The 19,386-nt window shown below is 32.9% G+C and overlaps 4 protein-coding genes across 6 annotated transcripts; all 4 read right to left on the minus strand.

Annotated features, from left to right (window-relative positions):
- Nucleotides 1-1,152: 1,152 nt before the first annotated feature.
- Nucleotides 1,153-4,793, minus strand: LOC104745170 (ras-related protein RABC2b-like). 2 transcript variants are annotated; one of them, XR_015582085.1, is made up of 7 exons: nt 4,200-4,793; nt 3,859-3,927; nt 3,690-3,755; nt 3,463-3,584; nt 3,253-3,381; nt 2,941-3,162; nt 1,153-1,231 (listed from the first exon to the last, which is right to left on the minus strand). XR_015582085.1 is itself a non-coding variant. In XM_010466348.3 (6 exons), exons 1-6 carry the CDS (start codon nt 4,333-4,335, stop codon nt 3,067-3,069), a joined length of 618 nt encoding a protein of 205 aa, XP_010464650.1. In that variant the 5' UTR covers nt 4,336-4,727; the 3' UTR covers nt 2,821-3,066. The 2 variants fall into 2 exon arrangements, 1 of the variants encoding a protein (XP_010464650.1); XM_010466348.3 differs by lacking the exon at nt 1,153-1,231 and having other exon boundaries at nt 2,821-3,162; nt 4,200-4,727.
- A 37-nt stretch (nt 4,794-4,830) lies between these two features.
- Nucleotides 4,831-5,869, minus strand: LOC104748096 (F-box/kelch-repeat protein At3g08810-like). Its single transcript, XM_010469786.2, has one exon. The coding sequence runs from the start codon at nt 5,867-5,869 to the stop codon at nt 5,042-5,044; it is 828 nt and encodes a 275-aa protein (XP_010468088.1). The 3' UTR covers nt 4,831-5,041.
- Nucleotides 5,870-5,967: 98 nt separating this feature from the next.
- LOC104745171 (phosphatidylinositol 4-phosphate 5-kinase 9) lies at nt 5,968-11,139 on the minus strand. Of its 2 annotated transcripts, none has more exons than XM_010466349.3 (9): nt 10,617-11,139; nt 8,326-9,740; nt 8,059-8,226; nt 7,782-7,947; nt 7,546-7,656; nt 7,188-7,375; nt 6,935-7,092; nt 6,695-6,854; nt 5,968-6,369 (listed from the first exon to the last, which is right to left on the minus strand). In XM_010466349.3, exons 2-9 carry the CDS (start codon nt 9,543-9,545, stop codon nt 6,090-6,092), a joined length of 2,451 nt encoding a protein of 816 aa, XP_010464651.1. In that variant the 5' UTR covers nt 9,546-9,740; nt 10,617-11,139; the 3' UTR covers nt 5,968-6,089. The 2 variants fall into 2 exon arrangements, with proteins under 2 accessions (XP_010464651.1, XP_087344198.1); XM_087488072.1 differs by having other exon boundaries at nt 10,622-11,027.
- A 6,986-nt stretch (nt 11,140-18,125) lies between these two features.
- LOC104745172 (proline-rich protein 3-like) lies at nt 18,126-19,133 on the minus strand. The gene is made up of 2 exons (XM_010466350.3): nt 18,894-19,133; nt 18,126-18,607 (listed from the first exon to the last, which is right to left on the minus strand). Exons 1-2 carry the CDS (start codon nt 19,078-19,080, stop codon nt 18,279-18,281), a joined length of 516 nt encoding a protein of 171 aa, XP_010464652.3. The 5' UTR covers nt 19,081-19,133; the 3' UTR covers nt 18,126-18,278.
- Nucleotides 19,134-19,386: the final 253 nt, after the last annotated feature.

The raw sequence follows: 19,386 nt of genomic DNA on the forward strand, positions 1-19,386 counted from the left end.
TTAGAAGTCTTTTTGAAAATGTTAGTTTAGAGAGATGAATTTAAAACAAAAACAAGAAAGTAACAGAGAAAAGAAAAAAAAAAAAAACAAAACTTGATGTGGTACATGGTTAGTGCGGAAAAGCTTAGTAAAGTGGATTATATATTTATATATCTAATCTCTTAATATTAGTCTGCTCAACTTTGACATGTGATGTGCTTTAATATTATTTTTACTACTTTGACATTGACGATAATTATTAATTTATAATATTTATTAGATCATATTTTACATCTATAATTTCAAAAATAATTAATATAATCTCAATAAATATTATAAATTAATAATTTTTTTCTACAACTTATATCTATATAACTATGTTGTAGATTCAAATTATAATGATATAAAATACTCAATAACATGTCGTAAAATTAACTGAACTTTTTGAAATTTTAAATTTCTAAATATGCGTTATTTTCATTTTGATAGCTTTATAAATTATTAACATACGATAATTGATATTATTATTTATAAATCTGAATTTATGTATGTTATTTATATAAGTGAATATTTATAATATTTGTAATTTATTGTGAATAATGTTTTTTAAATTTTACAAATTCAATTGTTAAGTCATAAAATTTGTAATAGACAGCTTGCTGCATTTATGTTTAGAATAGCCCTGGTGGGCATATAATTGAAACCGAACCGATCCGAACCGAAAAAAATCGGTTATCTGCTAAACCGAATACATAATTAATGTTATACACTTGGGCTTAGAGATTGATATTATTTTTGGGCGGAGCCCATTAACTATTAAAATTTAAATTGTGGTTGCTGGAAGGGGAATCGAACCTCAAACGCTAAGCCCACAATTTAAAGTGTAAATGATGTTTATGTCATTTAAAGAGAATTTATTTGAAAGTTCACAACCAAATGTGTAGAAACAATTCCGGCATTTTTAGATGTGATTTTGGATAGAATTACTTCAGATCTTTAAATTACTACAAAAATCTGTCACTATTTTTTTCCCATTCTACTCTTTTTAATTCTTTTCAATTCACTCTTTACGCTTTTATTCACTTTTAATGTGATTGCATATTTGTCTTATTATAAGTTTAATTCACTCTTCACTTATTTATTCATTTTTAATGTGATTGCATATTTGTCTTATTATAAGTTTAATTCACTCTTCACTTATTTATTCATTTTTAATGTGATTGCATATTTTGTCTTATTACAAGGGATTGTACTTTTCTTTATATTAATCTTATGTATTAACTACATTTACGGTCGGATCTTGATAATATATAATCCCAAAATAAGATTTAAGGGAAAGCAAAACTTGATGAGGTGCATGGTAAGTGCGGAAAAGCTTAGTAAAGTAGATTATATATTTAAATATCCAATCTCTTAAAATTAGTATGCGACAACTGATATTATTAAGTAAAGTCAATTGAATATACTAATTTTTTTGAAAATGATGCATATATATTTAAATATCCTATAACTTGTTATAAAATTAACTAAACTTTTTTGAAGTTTTAAATTTCTAGATATGCATCATTTTCATTTTGATAGTTTTATAGATTATTAAAATACGATAATTGATATTATTATTTATAAATTTGAATTTATGTATATCATTTGTATAAGTGAATCTGATATTGTATTTAAAATTTACTATCAATAATGTTTTCTAAATTTTACAAATACAAATTTAGAAGCCTTAAAATTTATAACATTTGAAAGTCAAATTTTATTTTGTTAAATTTTCTAGATTCATAATTTTTAAGAATTTAATCAATTACAATATATATCTTTAAATTAATATTTATTAATTTATATTTAATAAATACAATCACTTCTCCACCAATATGACATCTAATATTCTTTGTAACTGTTGACCCAAAAAAAACTTGTGGGATCATGGATTTTCTTCTTTTGCTTTTAGGTGTAATATAATTAGCATGAAATTAAATTAAAAGATTGACGCCACGCGTGTTTTACTACAAAAATCTTTAAATTACTACAAAAATTTGTCACTATTTTTTTTTTTTCATTATACTCTTTTCAATTCACTCTTCACGCTTTTATTCACTTTTAATGTAATTGCATATTTGTCTTATTATAAGTTCAAATCACTCTTCACTCATTTATTTATTTTTAATGTGATTGCATATTTTGTCTTACAAGAGATTTTACTTTTATTTATATTTAGTCTTGTGTATTAACTACATTTACGGTCGGATCTTGATAATAGATAATCCCTAAATAAAATTTAAGGGAAAGCAAAACTTGATGAGATGCATGATAAGTGTGGAAAAGCTTAGTAAAGTAGATTATATATATATTTGAATATCCAATCTCTTAAAATTAGTATGCGACAACTGATATTATTAAGTGAAGTCAATTGAGCATACTATTTTTTTTTGAAAATGATGCATATATATTTAAATATCCAATAACATGTTATAAAATTAACTAAACTTTTTTAAAATTTTAAATTTCTAGATATGCAATTATTTTCATTTTGATAGCTCTATAGATTATTAAAATACGATAACTGATATTATTATTTATAATTTGAATTTATGTATATTATTTGTATAAGTGAATCTGTTATAGTATTTAAAATTTACTATCAGTAAAGTTTTCTAAATTTTACAAATTTAAATTTAAAAACCATGAAATTTATAACATTTGAAAGTCAAATTTTATTCTACTAAATTGTTTAGTTTCATAATTTTTCAGAATTTAAACAATTACAATAGTATATCTTTAAATTAACATTTATTAATTTATATTTAATAAATACAATCACTTCTCCACCAATCTCCCTTGCATAAACTCCTCGGAGGTAACCACCGAAGATTTTTGTCTTATAAAAGTAGTTAAAGATAAAGTTGCGGAAGTCATCACTAAGTTTTTATAACGAGGTTAATAAACTTATTAACACACAATCTCAGCTGAGGCAAGAAGGAGAAAAATCTAAGAGATTGATAAATTTACAAAAAGAAAAAAAGCAGCTTCTTGAGAAATTTACACACAAAAGAGGCTACTTAAAAAACCATCTGATTATATGACTCACGAGCTGCAACAGCGGTTTTGATGAGCTCGATAATCCGGTTTTCTCTTCACAGAGCTTGATCCTTCTTCCAAAAGACTAGGTACCTCCATTATCTGTTTCATTTTTGCAACTCTCCTATTATTAACTTTACAAAGTTTCTACAATTCATGAAAAGGGATCATCAAGATTCTTTCTAATATTACCTTCAAAGCAAGCTCTTCGAAGCATTGTTTCACGTTTACTCTGGTTCTTGCGCTACATTCATGAAACAAACACTTGAGTTCTTTTGCTAGAGTCATTCCTTCTTCCCGGCTAACCTTCCTCTCAGATTCCTGTAATGACAATTGTCAGTGAAACCAAGCTCAAGTTGATTTGATTAACAAGTACATGTTATTACTACTAATACTACTCACTCTATCAACTTTGTTGCCAACGAGCATCTTAATGCAATCATGGTTAGTTGAGTATAGCTCAATCTCTTTAGCCCAAACATCTGCTAAGTTCAAAAATGTCTCTCTTTTCGTCACATCATAAACTGCCACATCATCAAGAAAACCAAGAGAAAGTATTATTACAAAGTCTTGGGAATTTTTTTTACAAAAACAGCTGCCGACAGTTTTATGAGATCATATCATATTACCGAGAATGATTCCTTGGGAGCCTCTGAAATAAGAACTTGTCAATGTCCTGAACTTTTCTTGTCCAGCTACACACAAATACAAAACCAAATGAATCTTGTGGTAACTAAACTACACTTTCCAAGAACTCGAACCTGCTCTTAATGCTATTTTTGGTAGGATTCAACTTACCAGTGTCCCAGATAGTAAGTTTCAGCCTTTTCCCTCTTACTTTCATCTGCTTGATCTTAAAATCAACACCTACAATGTCATATATACTGATCAGACCAGGCAGATACAGAAAAGACAAGGTCACAACAACAAATCTTCTCAGTTCATTATCCATGGAATCAACCAGAAAATAACTAATAAGAAAGCTCCAAGTCTCAACTTCTGTTGACTTTCATTTGAATTTAGACCAGACAATGGTCAGTCAAGCTCACAAAGACACAAACTATAAGCGAGTCTTCCAATGCAAAAACAAATGTTCTGAGACAAACTCAGTTCAATTTTGTTCCGGGAGAGAAAATTACCAATGGTGGGAGCAAGATCTTCGACAGAGCTGGAAATGAAGCTGAGAAGCAAGCTACTTTTACCAACACCAGAATCTCCAATCAACAAGATCTTGAAAGATAGATCATATCCACTTTGCCCTGAAGAAGATCCCATTCTTCTTTTTTCACTCTTAAACCCTCGATCTAATACTACAGTAGAGAACCCCCAAACTACTAACCTAATAAGAGAGATCAAATCAAATAAAACCTAACAAACAAACAAAAAAGGTCATATTTTTTTTGTGTGTGTAAAGAACGAATCGAAAGGAGAAAACTTTTCCTGTGCAGAGAAATCTATGATTCATACAAATCATAAAAGAAGAAACTTTAGAAAAATATATGGAAAACGTCTATAAAAAAAAATAGAACAAAAATACAAATAAAACGTTAAACTCTTTGCTTCTTCGTCTTTCTTTCTCCAACATTTCGGTTCACGACACGTATGAGTTACTGTTTCAACGTTTCTTCCAAAGCCCGTCTTTGTATCCACGTGTTTGTTGCTTGGTCACCTTTTTCTTTTCTGTTTTCTTGCTTTTTAATAATAAAACCAAAATATCTCATGCAATCAAATTTAAGGACATGACCAAAGACATTAAAACATAAACCTCATTGTGTTTCAAAATCAACCATTAAAACTAAAACTGATCTCTCCAAAGTGTTTCTTTTCACACGAATGTTATGTGACCGCGACCTCTATGTATTGAACACCAAACATGTGCATCAAAAACATAGCTCAACAACTAGAAAGTTATAATTAGAAGTAAAAAACAAGAGACAAGTTAACTAAACAACGTTCTCAAGCCTAGTGACGCACGCATTCATCAAACCGTAGCGGCAAGAACCTTCACGAACTCATATTCTTTAAGGATTGTAAGCACATGACCCAACCACTCAAGTTTCCCAACAATTTCACCACTTTTGCGTCTTTCAAGCGCAATCTCCGCACACAAAACCTTCTTCTTATGGAACAAATCATCTTCCCACAAAACCGCTAACTTGCCACCATAATCAGCTAATCTAACAGAAACACCAGGAGGAAACGTAGGTAGTTCTCCTACCTCCAAATGTCTCCACCTTCTTACCTCTGGCTCAGTATTATCATACCATACGACCATTCTGTTACAAACAGTGTAGAAAACATTCTTTATCTCGCAATAAGAACCTGAAATTAACAACTCTTTCACCGGCAATCTTGGAGCTGGAGCCTCGCGCCAAGTGTGGTACCGGCAATCCAGAACAGAGACGCTAGAGGAAGAGGGCGCGTGGATGTTGTAGATGTCAGAACCAACCGCCACTAGACTCGAATAGCACGCTTTATGGAATCTGGGACTCGGGACTGTTGCCAATACATACCCACTTGACGACTTCTTCTTACTTGTGTCATTGGTTAGGGTTTGATCAGGCTTCCGGTAGAGGGTGAACCAGCGGTAACCAGGATTGCACTGTAGGCACACATAGAGACAACTCTCGGTTTTCCCCAAGAGTGACCTGGTCTTGTAAAGCTCCGGTGAAGCTAGGAGAGATCGGAAGCTCTTGGAGACGAGTGAGAGAGTTCGATAGTGCAACCTTGAGACGCGTGCGACGATGATCAATACCAAATCTTCGGGAAGTGACGGATTTGGGGACCTCTTCTTTTCTAGGGGCGACATTGATTTGTTACCTACTCTTCAAAGGAAGAAGATTAGCACATTAAACAAAAAAGACAACACGTTAGGGTTACGTTTTGCGGTTTCGGCGATTTAGAAAATAAAAAAAGGAAACTTATTTTTTTATTTTATTTATTGAAGCTTTGTTTACAACATACTTACAACATAGAATTCTTTTTTTTCTCTCTACAAAACAAAAACATAACTGTACTCAATTCTCTCACTATGTGTTGTTGTTCTGTGGAAACACTTTCTTGATGAACTCAAGAAAACGTTGGGAGTAGAATGTAGGATCAACGGCTGAGATCGAAAGAGAATCAAAGTGAAGAGACTTGTACGCATGTTCGATCTTCTTGGTCATGTTGTACTCTTGTAAGATATCTATGATGCCAAGGTATAGCACGACGTCGCAGCAGTCATGTAAAATCTGCTTTTCTTTCTCTTCTCTTCCCGGTATCAGCTCTGCTCTTGCCGGCATGTTCACTCCTTGCTGTATCTGCAGCCTGCATTTATAGACAGATATTCTCAAAAACTGATTCAAGAACTGGACCAAAGTCTAACCACCAAAACCGAGACCAGGAGTGAAATAACTGCATACAACTCTACATTTCATGTCAGCATCTGTTTACAGATGAATTCAATTCATCATGATCTACTACACAAGTGTATAAGCTTCGAAATTATAAAGGTTCCTGCTTTTAATCTGTATTCTTAACATACTTCAGGTGTTTTGGTGCAAGTCGCTATATGAAATTGAGCACCATTGATCCCCCTATGCTAAGTTAAGTCTTAGTTTCTCAGTTGTTGAGTGAGTTGAGAGTTAGTTACCTGGCTGTTCCAGGAAGAAGGAGATCGACTTCTTCATCACCAACAGCGGATGCCCGTAATCTGCTGCCTCTGATATGAGGGCCAGTTACAGTATCGTCGCTTCCCCGAGGAACAAGAACCAATCCTTCGTGGTAAGACAACATGTCATCCTCGATTGTATCTGCTTTCATCATCATCATTAGAAAAAAAAAAGAACAGAGTATGAATGATTTTAGAGGCGATGAAAAGAGATTTTCTCACCGTCTTCAGCAACACTTTCCAACGCATCAGTTGTTATACTTTGAGAACGGACCAATTGGGACCTTAAGTGCTGTGGAGCTCGATGATGCACACCTAGCAAAAGACTGTAATCCATTATGTTCTGTGCTTCCAAGAACTTGCTATCGATCTCTAGTTGCCTGGTTACACCACGTGGAAACAAATTTTAAAATGCGGCATATGGAGTGACAAATGTATATATCTTACAACTGGTCCTGGAGAGAGAGTAATATACCTTAGTAAACCTTCCCGCCAAGAAGGCTCCAAGAAGTAGTTGTAGCTCAGATCCAAATCTTTAAGTATTGTGTTCTCGTCTATCTCGACTTTGTTTGCAGAGCGTCCCAGGGACGAACCTTTAAGGTCAAATCTCCTATGGATTCTTAGATCTGTAAAGAACATGTTACCCATCACCACAAAGCGGAACTGCAATGCAAGAGAGATTTTTAAAGTTAGTTAGTCTTAAATTTGATTTAGACTTAAAAATGCTAAGTTGCTACTCATAGATTATATCAAGAGGCAGCAATGTTGGTGATCTCAAAGCTAGTGGTAGTAATAATCAAAATCAAAATATATATGATTCATTGCTTCAGGACCTTTTGACCACTAGATGGTTTGATTCTGTGAAGGCCAAAGAATTTAGTAATGAGGGTGTTCTCATACGTTTTCACATGATGATGGTAATCTGGAAGCATCCTCAAGAGAACCTACACATAAAATTTTCAGTTAATCTCGATGTCCATAGATCACATTACAAGCAGAACACAAAGTCTACATAAAGAAATAAAGACATGTGAAAACAGAGATGGTGGATACATAAGTGGTTACAAACCTTGACTTCAGATTTCCTGAGCGTTTTAATCATGAACCGATCATCCTGAGACAGGAAGAAAACGCTGCCGCTCTTCCCTGGAGAAGAAAGTTCCCTTAAGGTATCATTTCCGCAAATGGACATCATATAATCCGCTGCATCGATCTTGAACATCTCCCTCAGGTTCCTACAAGGTTTAAAATGAATGTAAACACCAAGGACACAATCATACTACAAAGAAAAAAAGTGTATGCGCAAACTTTTTTGGTAAAGAAAATATAGTTCCATAAATATTAACCTGAATACCATTGGGCAATAATCCTTCCATTTAAAATCTTCTGAGTGGTGCGGAGGAGTCATCGTGGAGCCAGCTCGAGGAAAATTCATCCAAAAACTAGCCCGAGGTCCAAAGTCTGCGGTTCGTACTTCTCGCCTTTGTATGGGTGTAATTTTCCCCACTGTATATCTAACGTTTGAACTAGTTCAGTGACACAATACTCGGCGCTGGATTTTGAGCTAAACTACTCTCACAGGACACAAGACAAGATTATGGACAAGCATATACCTGATTCCAAGCTGCAAATTGAGCATCAGATCATAACTCCGGTGACCTTTAATAACAACTTCTCCAGGCTTCTTAGCTTCTTTAACAAGTCTCTTGTGTTTCCTTTTTGCTCTTCTGGAAGTGCGTGAAAACCCGTTGTTTACCACAAGCTCACTGATCAGAACACCTTGCATATATTCCCGCTCCAAAATAGGTATGTTTGCATTATACTGCACGCTACTTCCGCTATCTAAAACTGCTGTAGATAAATCCGAGTAATCATGTCCTATCACTTTCTCAATAGATACTTCAAGACTCCACCGTCTTTCTAAAGAAACCCTTCCGTTGCGGGACTGTTCTAAGTTTATCAAGCTCCCTTTTGAGAGCTTATTATGGTTCACGCCAACTCTAAGGTTTTCCATATTAACCGAAGAAGCAACTTGGTTCTGTCTTCTCAAATCCGGCAAAACGCCTCTTTTCCTAAGAGCATTTAAATAAAACTCTTGCACTGCAGGAACTCTGGTTCCCGCTGAATAAAACGAGCCTTTACCATCTTTCAAACCACGGGTCCATGTTCCAACGTAGCAACCACCATCTCTCCATGTATATACACCAACACCATGCATCATTCCATTCAACCAACTTCCTTCATAGGAGTCCCCGGTAACCCAAGTCAGCGTACCCTTTCCTGACATTTTCCCACCTTTCATATCCCCAAGATATACATTTTTATTAGCCCAAGTATACTTGCCTGGCCCTTCTCCCAACCCCTGAATCCAAGAACCTTCAAAGATATCACCATTGGGGTAAACCTGATATCCAAGCCCATGTTTCAGATTAAGCCGCCATCTTCCTTTATATGTTAAATTGTTAGCATCCACATAAGTCCCTGAACCGTGCATATAACCGCCTGAAAATTCACCTTCATACCATGCCCCGGAAGCCCATATCATCTTTCCAATTCCATGTCTCATCCCACGCCTCCACTCTCCATCGTAAACGCATCCATCTGACCACACGTACTTCCCTGATCCCTCGGGAACATTTCCAAGCAAAGAACCACAGTAGGATTCGGCATCGGGGAGCAACAGATTCCTAACTCTGAACCTAGCGTCCTCAGAAGTTTCGTGGATTTCTCCATTGTTCAGCGCCGATAGGATCTCTTTCTTAGTAAGTGCATCAACAGATTTTGTTCTTTCTGCAAAAGCAACTGGTCCTCCTCCCACGTCAAGGCCAGACATGTAAATCTCTCCAAAGAAGCTAAACGCAAAATTGCTCAGAACAAAACCGTAGAGCAAAAAGGCGTGACCGGCTTCAAGGAGAACACTCTTTCAACAAAACATGAGGATAACTCCAGTAAACTGGCAAGCTGTGGGATATATAATGTGCTCAGAAAGCAGATGCAAGAATCAGGTTCCAAGTCACGATGTATGAATCTGGAATCAGAATCAGAATCAGAATCACAAAAGGAAGTTAACAAACTTTTGACAATATATAAACAAATCCAAAACTAATGAGGAAAACATGAAAATGTGTAAGTGGTCGCAAAAGCAAAGACTTTGCTCAAATCTCTATCAAACAAGAAAATCAAGACACGCATCTGATTCTTGGTCCCCACTTGAAAAAAACAAGAACTCATTAAATTTTCACAGATAAGCAGAGAAGAGAATGGGTGAGGAGGAGCAAAGAACAAAACCCCCTTTTTTTACTCTCAAAAGGAAAAGCCTTTTAGGGAAGAAGACGAATCTACAATCATAAAGTCTTCATTAAAAAAATCTTAACTTTTCAATCAAATTCTCAAACTTTTTCAGTTGAATTCTCATTTTTTTTTTTATAAAAGAAGAGATTCCTCTCACGTCTCCCAAATTAAAGCCATAGTAGTATTGCCAAATTTACCAAACCAACAAAAAAGCTAGAAAGAATCCTACTTTTTAGGAATTCATCAATATGAACCTAAAATGTTCATTACAAGTTTCCAACATTTCAACCTAAAAGATTTGAAATCTATACTTCAAAATGAAACTCCTTTCTTCAAACCCAATATGAGAGTCGTGTTAATTGAAACAAAAGTTAAAAACTTGTATTAAAACAATCACACCAAGCAACACCATTTCAATCTTCAATCTTCATCAAAGATATAAATGAAAGCAACACAAATCAAAGATCCTGGATAAAGACTTCAATCTAAAGAGACCACCAAAGACAAACAATAAGCAAAAAAAAATGCCCGAATTCGAAAAACGAAACCCGGATCCGAAAAACCAAATCGAGAGAGAGAGAGAGAGAGCACTAAAGTCAGAGTGGGCACAAACCGTACGGAACAAGCTCCAAGCTCTTCTCTCTTTCTTCTTCGTCTTCAGCTTCTGTGAGCTTTGTTGGTCAAAATCTTCTCTAAAGGAGGAGACACGACTGGACCCAAATCCCGAAGCTTAAGCGCCACAATAACAACAGCTTCTTATTTCAGAATCCTCTGTTCCATAAAAATTCAAGCTTTTAACTTTACCCTAAATTTACCAATATACCCTTGCCAATGCCTCTGTGATCTAACCTTACTTAACTCTCTCTTACGATTATTATTGTCTGCGTCTTGAATTGCACAAGATTGGTTTATATATCTCTTAGAAAAGTTTTGTAGCTGGTGATATATAATCAAAGGTTTAATAATTATATATTAACAAACCTCAGATCTTTCTATTTCATTGTGGTTTGAGATATTTTTTGTCAAGAGAAAAAAACAAAACAATTAGTTGTTTAATGAATGAGATTTATTATTCAACAACAAAAGAAATTTAAGTGTTTTAGAAGGTAGAGATGTTGACCTGCTCTTTGGCCGGTGAAGGGAAACATTACATTGTGTTTTTCTTACACTTATCCACGTGCATTCCAATATTTTAAGTCAACTTCTTCTGCTCACCAATTTGGGTTTGCAAAAAAAAAAAATGTTGACCAGAAAAAGAAAAAAACGAGTTTGAAAGAAGGAAAGAAAAAACGAATTGATTACAGATTTTACTGCTCGAGAAAATCTTTTGAAACCAGTGTAAATCGGCATTCTGATCAATCTCAAATACAATAAAACTAATCGGCATTAAATGCCTAAAACTTTTACTACTAAATCTGATTAGTAAACGAGATTGTATTGGGGGTCGCATTTCGTATTCAGTAGAAAGTTTTATGCCGCTTTAGGTAATGTTTAATTAGGAAGTATGCATATGTTTGTATTTGGCAAATTGGCATTATGATTAAAAATATAGTATATATTTACGTTCTCAAACTATCATCAGTTTGCACGTCATACCTACTACTATATCGGCAACTTTTTTTTTATCACATTCTCCTGCAGTTAAAAATGATTTGTTATGGACTAATACGTATATATAGTATACTAGAACACTGCAACCTCTTTAGCTTATAGTCAATTCAACGAAGATCCAGACTTAACGTTAATGATGTCATTTCGACTAAACATTGGTATGTTTTGTTCTCGTTTTATCAAATCTTATTCACAATATATAGAAAAAGAAAAAGGTTGATTAGTAGTTTACGTATACTATAATATAACAAATGAAAGAAAAAGAAGAAAATAATGTTAGGGGAAAAAGGTAAAAGAGGAAGGTGCTAAATGATAGTCGTTGTGATGTGCTATATGATTAACACTTTTACATATCTTTTTCGGTGGATTATTATAATGATGCTGGGATTAGTGAATCAGACAAGTTAATTATACTTCGTTTTTTATAAGTAAAGGCCTGAAACGTATTAACCAAAACAAAAAAAGGAAGCTTGATTAACATTATAAAAGTACTACTTTTATAACATAACAGAACAAAAAAGTATGATTTTCCCATGCAACGTACAACTTAAGAATTACATAAGAAACGCGACAAAAACCAAAAGTATAGAAATAATATCGATCTTACCCTAACCCTTATGAAGTTTATTAAAACAGCTAGCGTATTAGCATTTCTAACTTAAATTTTCTCTTTATTTGTAGACTTGTTAGTCGAGGCGATCACACTATATAAAGATGAAGAAGAAATCAACTTATATCATATTTTCGTTTTTAGAATCAAGAATAATATCTACCATATCCCAAGTACTTAATTTTACATTGTATCTAAAATCAAATAATTAACCAATGCCACCGATGCAAGTAGTGGGGTTGGCTACCACTAACTCAAAGAAAAATCCATTTATGTTGTCGTTTTCTTTTAGTTGTTATTTCCAGTTTCCCATTACTTTTAATTTATTAATTTTGCGAGACCAAAACACATTCTTCATCATCAATCATTAATTTCTTTTTTAACTGTAGTTTAACGCGGAGATATATTCAGTGAATTGAATTAGAGAAATAGTATGAAAATGATGTATATATGTTCTGAAGATAAACTTCAAACCATTGGCTAATCATAGTTCGACTTCGATACGTACGGAACATCCGGATACCTTAAGGAAAACGTCTAAAGAGAAATTAGTCTCCCGAAAACCAACAGCAGCATCCGGTTGTTTAAAAAATAAATTATTATATATTTTTTTATTTTTTTATAAATAATAACCATTAACAAAATAACAACTGTAAATTTTTTCTGAAAACAATTCTTATTTAAATAAATTGAGGAGCGATTCTCATATTTTTTTCTTTTTCTCACTGGACGTGCCCTAAACCATTTACATGTAACAAAGCCAGTGCCATTGGAACAATGACTCGATCTCAGTTTTTATATTCCTTTTAAGTAGACCATACCTTCTCATTTCCTAGAATAAACACATTTGTGGAACTTGTTTTGGTACTAGGTATTTTCTTTCTGTCTTGATATAAACCATCTCACCATCGCACTTGAAAATATAGCAATCAAATAATAATATATTTATATGAATTGAAATTGAATATATTAACCGTTATCATATTTCCAGTTAGTTCTAATTTATAACAGTTTGTGCCTTTTGTTTTCAACAAACGACCATGTTTCAAATTATGCCGACGCATCCAATCTTTTAATTAAGCAAGTGATATTATTAGTGAATATAGTTTAACAGCAAGTGGGAGGTTTATTATAATCATAATTTGTAGATACGTGATATATTAGCCGCAGATTTACAACGATATTTCCTCTCTTTTTAATATATTTTAAATTAACAAACAACTTTCTAGCGTTGGAGGAAGACATAGTTAGAGGATTTGGTAAAAAATAGTCAAAAAATGATAGTGACAAGTGCATAATACACGTGGTTACCACGGACAATTTGACCTGAAACATGTTCGAAGTTACAAAACAGTTACCCTCTAAATCAATAAAATACAGTGTAAAATTATCATTATTTACTTAGCAACCAACCACTAGAGAGGACAACGTTTACAGATACTGAGTGTAAAGTAAATTCATATAACACGATTGCGAGGTGAGATATTCTTTAAAAAATGGGTAGATGCCGATTAAACTTGTTTCATATATATATTTGACTAGTAAAATTGTTATAATTATTAAGCTTTAGAGCCATTGGTCTTACAAAATTAATCGAATATAGGTTTGTTGGCCCCATGATTGATGTCACATTGTGTACACATTTGTATGCATCACGTATAATTCTTGACTGTTTTTTTTAAGACTAATATTTTTAATGGTATATAATTTAGTGATTTGCGTTGGGTCTAGTCACGTCCGTTGCATTTTTCATGCAATGACAAATAGAATGGGTTCTTTTCGACGATACTAACAACTACGTTCATTAAAGTTGATTAGTGACTGTTTGTTTACGAGATGATTTTTTACATAGCATATATAACCTGCAGCAAGTAAATACAATTTCCACCTTTTATTTCATTAAAGTATTTTAATATAAAGTATTTTATATGCTGTTCATAATTATACCGCGCTCAACGATTAGTCTCGGTCAAATTGCATGGTGCCCCAATTCAAAGAGTCACACGATAACCCTACCAAGTAGTATTGAAAATGATATGTACATTTTTTCTGCAAACCGATAGGAAGTTACAAAGTCCATATGGATTTTTACAAAATTAATTGTTATTTTGTTCAAACAAAAATACACCTCAACGGATAAAAAGTCGAGTCACAATATTAATTATTGATTTAATTTTTTTCATGAAACTTCTTTCGTGGATTGTGAAATCTAGCACAATATTTTCTATAGATTTCATTTTTTGATAGATCATATATATTATTCTTATGTATCTCTTGTGGGACTTATGAAGGCATCAATATCTAATCATATTCAAATATCAGTAGATAATTTAATTAACTATATAGGTTACAATATCATAGCGTTAGATTATCATGTGGATTATGACCAAAGTGCTTAGTGATAATCTTGTTTTATGTCCTAATGGACCTTAATAATTAATATAATATCTCTAAGGCCAATCCTAATGAGTCAATGCCTTCTTCTAAATTCTAACTAGTGGTTTCATTCTTGGCTCATTCACCATATCAATGGCAATATATATATATATGTTTTGATTATAATATTTTTATTAAATGAATTGAAAACTATCATATTAAGAAGGATGGTGGATGCCCCATTTGAAGCAAATGCATGGCTCAAAACAACCAACAAAAAACTTATGATTCCACATCAAATTTTAAAATATGGCAAAGGCTTAGAAAACAAATACCATAAAATCACACAAAAATAAAAATTACATTTAAAATATTAGTATAAATCATTAAAAAAGTTTTGTAGTTTTTTTTTTTCCAAAAATAAACCTTGCATATCTAACAGGGAATAGTATACTTTCATCACGCTTTCAAAGCGAGTTTTTTCGTAACATCGCAAAAAACAATTGATTAAGACTATGATTTTAATTTTTTTAATGAAATTTTGTAGTTTGTACAATCCTGTTTAAAACCAATTTGGTATTCATAGATACTATATAATGTAACTTGAATTTGGTAGTAAAAAAAAAGAAGATGAAGAGTATTTATTGATGAAAATAAATATAAAATTTGTAATTTAATGATTTGTGTTAATATTGTTTTTTATCACTATTTAAATATACATATTACATATGGTTGGTAAATGAGAGAAAAAAAAAATTGCAAACCCATTATTAACCTTGTGTGGGGAAATTCGGAGGACAAAACAGTATTATTAAAGAGACAGATTGACAGAACATCATTCTCTTGATTTCAAAAACATCGTACAAAACTTTTTGATCATGCATTGTTCTCCTGTCACTTTCATTTTCTGTTATATCACCCACCAAAACATACACAGTATACAGAGTCCGTGACCTACTGTAACACGTTAAAAAATAAAAACAAAAGGAACTTCTAGTTTGATTTTTTTTTTTTTTTGGTTAAATATGTAATATACTGATAGTTTCGGCTTTTTGGGCTTGAGAAGCCCAAATAAACAATTGACAGATTTTGAAGCTGAAATATTGTAGATGTTTATAAGTAGACGAAGCTTGTTAAAGGATTGTTAAGTAAAGAGTTGTGTCAACGGCGGTCATTGTTTGATAACGGTTCGGTCTCCCACAATTTTAATGCGCTTTTCCTATGCACACGCGAATCACTTGCCCTCATTCAAGCATAACTCATGTTACCCATCAACCCTCAATTTTCCCTACTTTCTTATAGTTTTTACATTTTACCCTTTTTCAGCTAGCTTTCCTTTTGCAAACAGAGTTTTTTTTTAGGGAATGCCGAATGCGAAATAAAATTTTAAAAAAAAAAAAAAAAACAAACGAAAAAACAAAATCCTAATGCTAGATTAAGGCAAATGTATATGTAACATGGGTTGATCTCTACGCACTAATAATTTTTTTCTTTTCGGAAATGTGAAATCTTGGGCTAATATTGATTTTGAGAATTTTGAAAGTTTGGGTCCATCACTAGTTAGATCCATTTTTTCTTTTGGCTATCAAACTAGGTGGACAAGAAGTTTTGGAGCACAATTAACAATACCAACTAAATCACCAAGCTTTGTTAGTTAATTAGGTGATCAATCAATCGTTCCAGAAAAGATAAACGTAATGCGTTGCGTCCTATTTTGTCTTTATATATTTTGGGACTTTTGTTTCTTATAAGAAAGAAAAATAAAGAGTTTTTAATTTAACAAAACTAATCAAGTTATTACCATGACACGCAGTTAGATACGAATATAACAAAGATTGCATATTTGTATACGTAATAAAAATGAATAACTTTACTGTTTATGTATATAAATATTAATATTATTCAGTAAAAGAGAGTCACGTCGTAATTAATTTAATTCTACTAGAGATCTTTAATCTAAATTTAAAATTTCTGGATTTTAACGAATTTAGGTTCGTGACTACGTGACAGCTCAGGTACATGACTAAAGTATTGAATAAAGAAATAACGTAATTTTTGAACATGTCATCAGCTGATGAGTGGTATTATTATGTCTGTGAAAACTGAAAAAGGCAATATTGGTAATGGCATATTCCATCGGATGATCCAAAATTCCAAGCATATTCACGTAAGACTCCCCTTGTTTCCATCATCTGCTTCCACTTATATTTTTTAATTTACTTTTTCATGCTCTAGTCTTTACACCATATATTTATTCCCCTTTACAAGTTCACCAATAATCTACAGTATTTTCCATTCTTTATTTGTTTTGTTTTATTGTTTAACAGTACGTAAAATCTGGAAGACAAAAAAGAAACTAGAATAATATTATAAGACATGCAAGATAAATACGTGTATAGGTACATATGATACCAAAACATAAAAACATATACGATCTATTAACAGTATACAAAAGATATACCATTTTATACAATATATATCATTTATAAAGAGCATTAATTAACAAACATGAAATATATATATTGGTTGATTGTTACAAAAAAGTTAGTTTTTATACGAAAAAGAAATGAGAAAAGGTGGAAAGAACACTATATAGCTTATGTAATATGTGGTTTAGCTGTGTGCCATGGGTGTGTGTATCTTTTAAAAATGTCTTCATGACCAAAGACAAACAAAAAAAAAAAAGTGAAGTAAAAGCTATAAAACCCCCCCTAGCAAGCCTCCATTGTTGAACCCTCTCTAAATTTGGCACAACAACAACACAAAAAAGAAGAAAAAATGGCCATCCCCTAAAGCGAAGAAGAATGAAAAACGTCTAGTTTAATTATCTAGATGTTATTCATATCTCTAGGGGATGGCCTATATACAAAACAAATTTGAATACCCTCTACAATTAAGCGGTATTATGTTCGTGTAAGGAAAGTGTTTTACGATATGGAGCAATGAAGATTGCAGAAGGCTGATGATGAAGAGACAGCTGATTCAGACAGCGAGTTTTGTTTATCTCCCTCTCGAAATTGGGCAACTTCTATCCTTTGGCAAGCTTCGGTTCCCCTCGGAATCAGCAGATTATGTACCTCTCTAGTTATGTAATACTCTCTCTTCTCTCTCTCTTACCTATGTTTTTGTTTATCTGTATTATGTTTGTGGTGTGTCCACTCCCGTAGTATGTTGTTCTTTGTGTGAGGAATAAAAGGAAGGAATATCCGAATTTGAGATTAAAAAATTAGAGTGTAGTTTTGTTTTATTGGAGATTTTATATATCATTTAGTATCTAAATAATTTTGAAGAATAGTCAGGCCTAAGATGTGCATGTTTTTATCAAAATTTGTTTCCGAATCTCTTTATCGTGATTTCCCTTTTCTGTTTGAGACAAATAAAAAAAGTATCGCCTTTAAAACAAGTTTATGCAACTAGCTCACTACAACAACTAAGTATATGAGTCCCGGAATGACCAATTCAAATATTGAGTCAACCCACTATTAAGCCAAAATATATTTTGTTTAATCTTATCTAACAAAGTAATTTTTTAAAAACGATTATACTTTAATTGACATGTACAAGAATACCAGAATTACGGAAGCAAAAACATGTCACGTTACAAGTTTTTTTGAGTATGTTAATAATGAACACTAAGTTTAAATGACCTCAGCCAAGAAAGTCAAAACCTTCCGAATTTTAGTAGTTGTTTTCAAATTTGGGCGTCTCACACATGGGAGTGGTATAATAAAATGGTCCGACCACATACTTAACCAGATCCTTGAAAACCATGAATGGTCGAACTAGCTTCACTCCGGTTAGACCATCCCCAAAATTGGTCGGAATGTCACATGACTGGTCCGGAGAAGACACTAGCCTGACATTACATAGTTGAGGCTTGAGATCCTTGCCTCCGTAGAGGACATTGTTGACAATTAGATCGAACTGGCCTCTCTCATCTGTCTTGTCGCTGCCATAGTATCTCACTCTTCTCCTCTCGTCCATACAAGTGATTGATACCACTGCCCCTGAAAGATACAAAGTGGAATAATTTGGTTAATTAAATCCGGTCTTGAGATTTTTCTCACGGTTTGCTTGCATATAAGAAAAAATATATATATTAATAACTAAAAGAAAATTTATTTTCATTTTTTCAACGTGATAGTTAGCTTCTGTCATGGTCATAACCTTTTTAGATATAACCGTAATTAATAAGTTTTGGTCATACAACAACCATAACTGATGTTTGGATTTTTATAGTTATGAGTGATTAATACAGAAAATCAAATTTATTGGAACTATTAATGTATATACCTTTGATGGGTTCAGAACCGTTGATCCATTCGCCGTAGTTTAGAGAGCAGTCTTGGCACATAACTTTTCCGGCTACGTGAATCACATCACCGTCGTTATCCGCCGTCGTCGTGGTGATATGACTCACGCAACTCACCAGAAACAATATTTCGATTAGCAGAACCAACGTTGTGATCTTCTGCGCCATGACGACTTCTCTTTTGTTTCGATGATTTTGAGGCAATGCTCTCTGATGTAAGAAAGACTTCATATATATAAATATAAAATGAGACCTTTTGGTTAGGGAGGAAATTATGTTATATGTGTGGAAGGGCACTACGTCTAGACGTGCGGTCCATTTAGTATTGTGGTCTCAATCATTTCTTGATTAGAAAACTAATTTTATTTCAATTCGTTTACAATATTTTTATGTTATAGTACAAAATATAAGACAGGAAATGATTGTATTGGTTTTGAAAATTTCAAAATTATATGTGAAGGTTATAATCTTTTG

This window comes from Camelina sativa, chromosome 15 (genome assembly GCF_030686135.1).
Source record: "Camelina sativa cultivar CO46 ecotype springtype chromosome 15, ASM3068613v1".
NCBI classification, from domain to species: domain Eukaryota; kingdom Viridiplantae; phylum Streptophyta; class Magnoliopsida; order Brassicales; family Brassicaceae; genus Camelina; species Camelina sativa.

What these genes read in the sequence shown, in the direction of transcription:
- LOC104745170 (XM_010466348.3), bottom strand. Translation starts at nt 4,335, where the DNA reads ATGGGATCTTCTTCAGGGCAAAGTGGATATGATCTATCTTTCAAGATC. An exon ending in ACTTACTATCTGGGACACTG is followed by an intron (nt 3,756 to 3,858) that starts GTAAGTTGAATC and finishes ATTTGTGTGTAG; the next exon opens with CTGGACAAGAAAAGTTCAGG. An exon ending in TTGGCAACAAAGTTGATAGA is followed by an intron (nt 3,382 to 3,462) that starts GTGAGTAGTATT and finishes TTGTCATTACAG; the next exon opens with GAATCTGAGAGGAAGGTTAG.
- LOC104748096 (XM_010469786.2), bottom strand. Translation starts at nt 5,869, where the DNA reads ATGTCGCCCCTAGAAAAGAAGAGGTCCCCAAATCCGTCACTTCCCGAA.
- LOC104745171 (XM_010466349.3), bottom strand. Translation starts at nt 9,545, where the DNA reads ATGTCTGGCCTTGACGTGGGAGGAGGACCAGTTGCTTTTGCAGAAAGA. An exon ending in TCAGGAAATCTGAAGTCAAG is followed by an intron (nt 7,657 to 7,781) that starts GTTTGTAACCAC and finishes TTTTATGTGTAG; the next exon opens with GTTCTCTTGAGGATGCTTCC. An exon ending in TGGCGGGAAGGTTTACTAAG is followed by an intron (nt 7,093 to 7,187) that starts GTATATTACTCT and finishes TGGTGTAACCAG; the next exon opens with GCAACTAGAGATCGATAGCA.
- LOC104745172 (XM_010466350.3), bottom strand. Translation starts at nt 19,080, where the DNA reads ATGGCGCAGAAGATCACAACGTTGGTTCTGCTAATCGAAATATTGTTT. An exon ending in CGGTTCTGAACCCATCAAAG is followed by an intron (nt 18,608 to 18,893) that starts GTATATACATTA and finishes TGTATCTTTCAG; the next exon opens with GGGCAGTGGTATCAATCACT.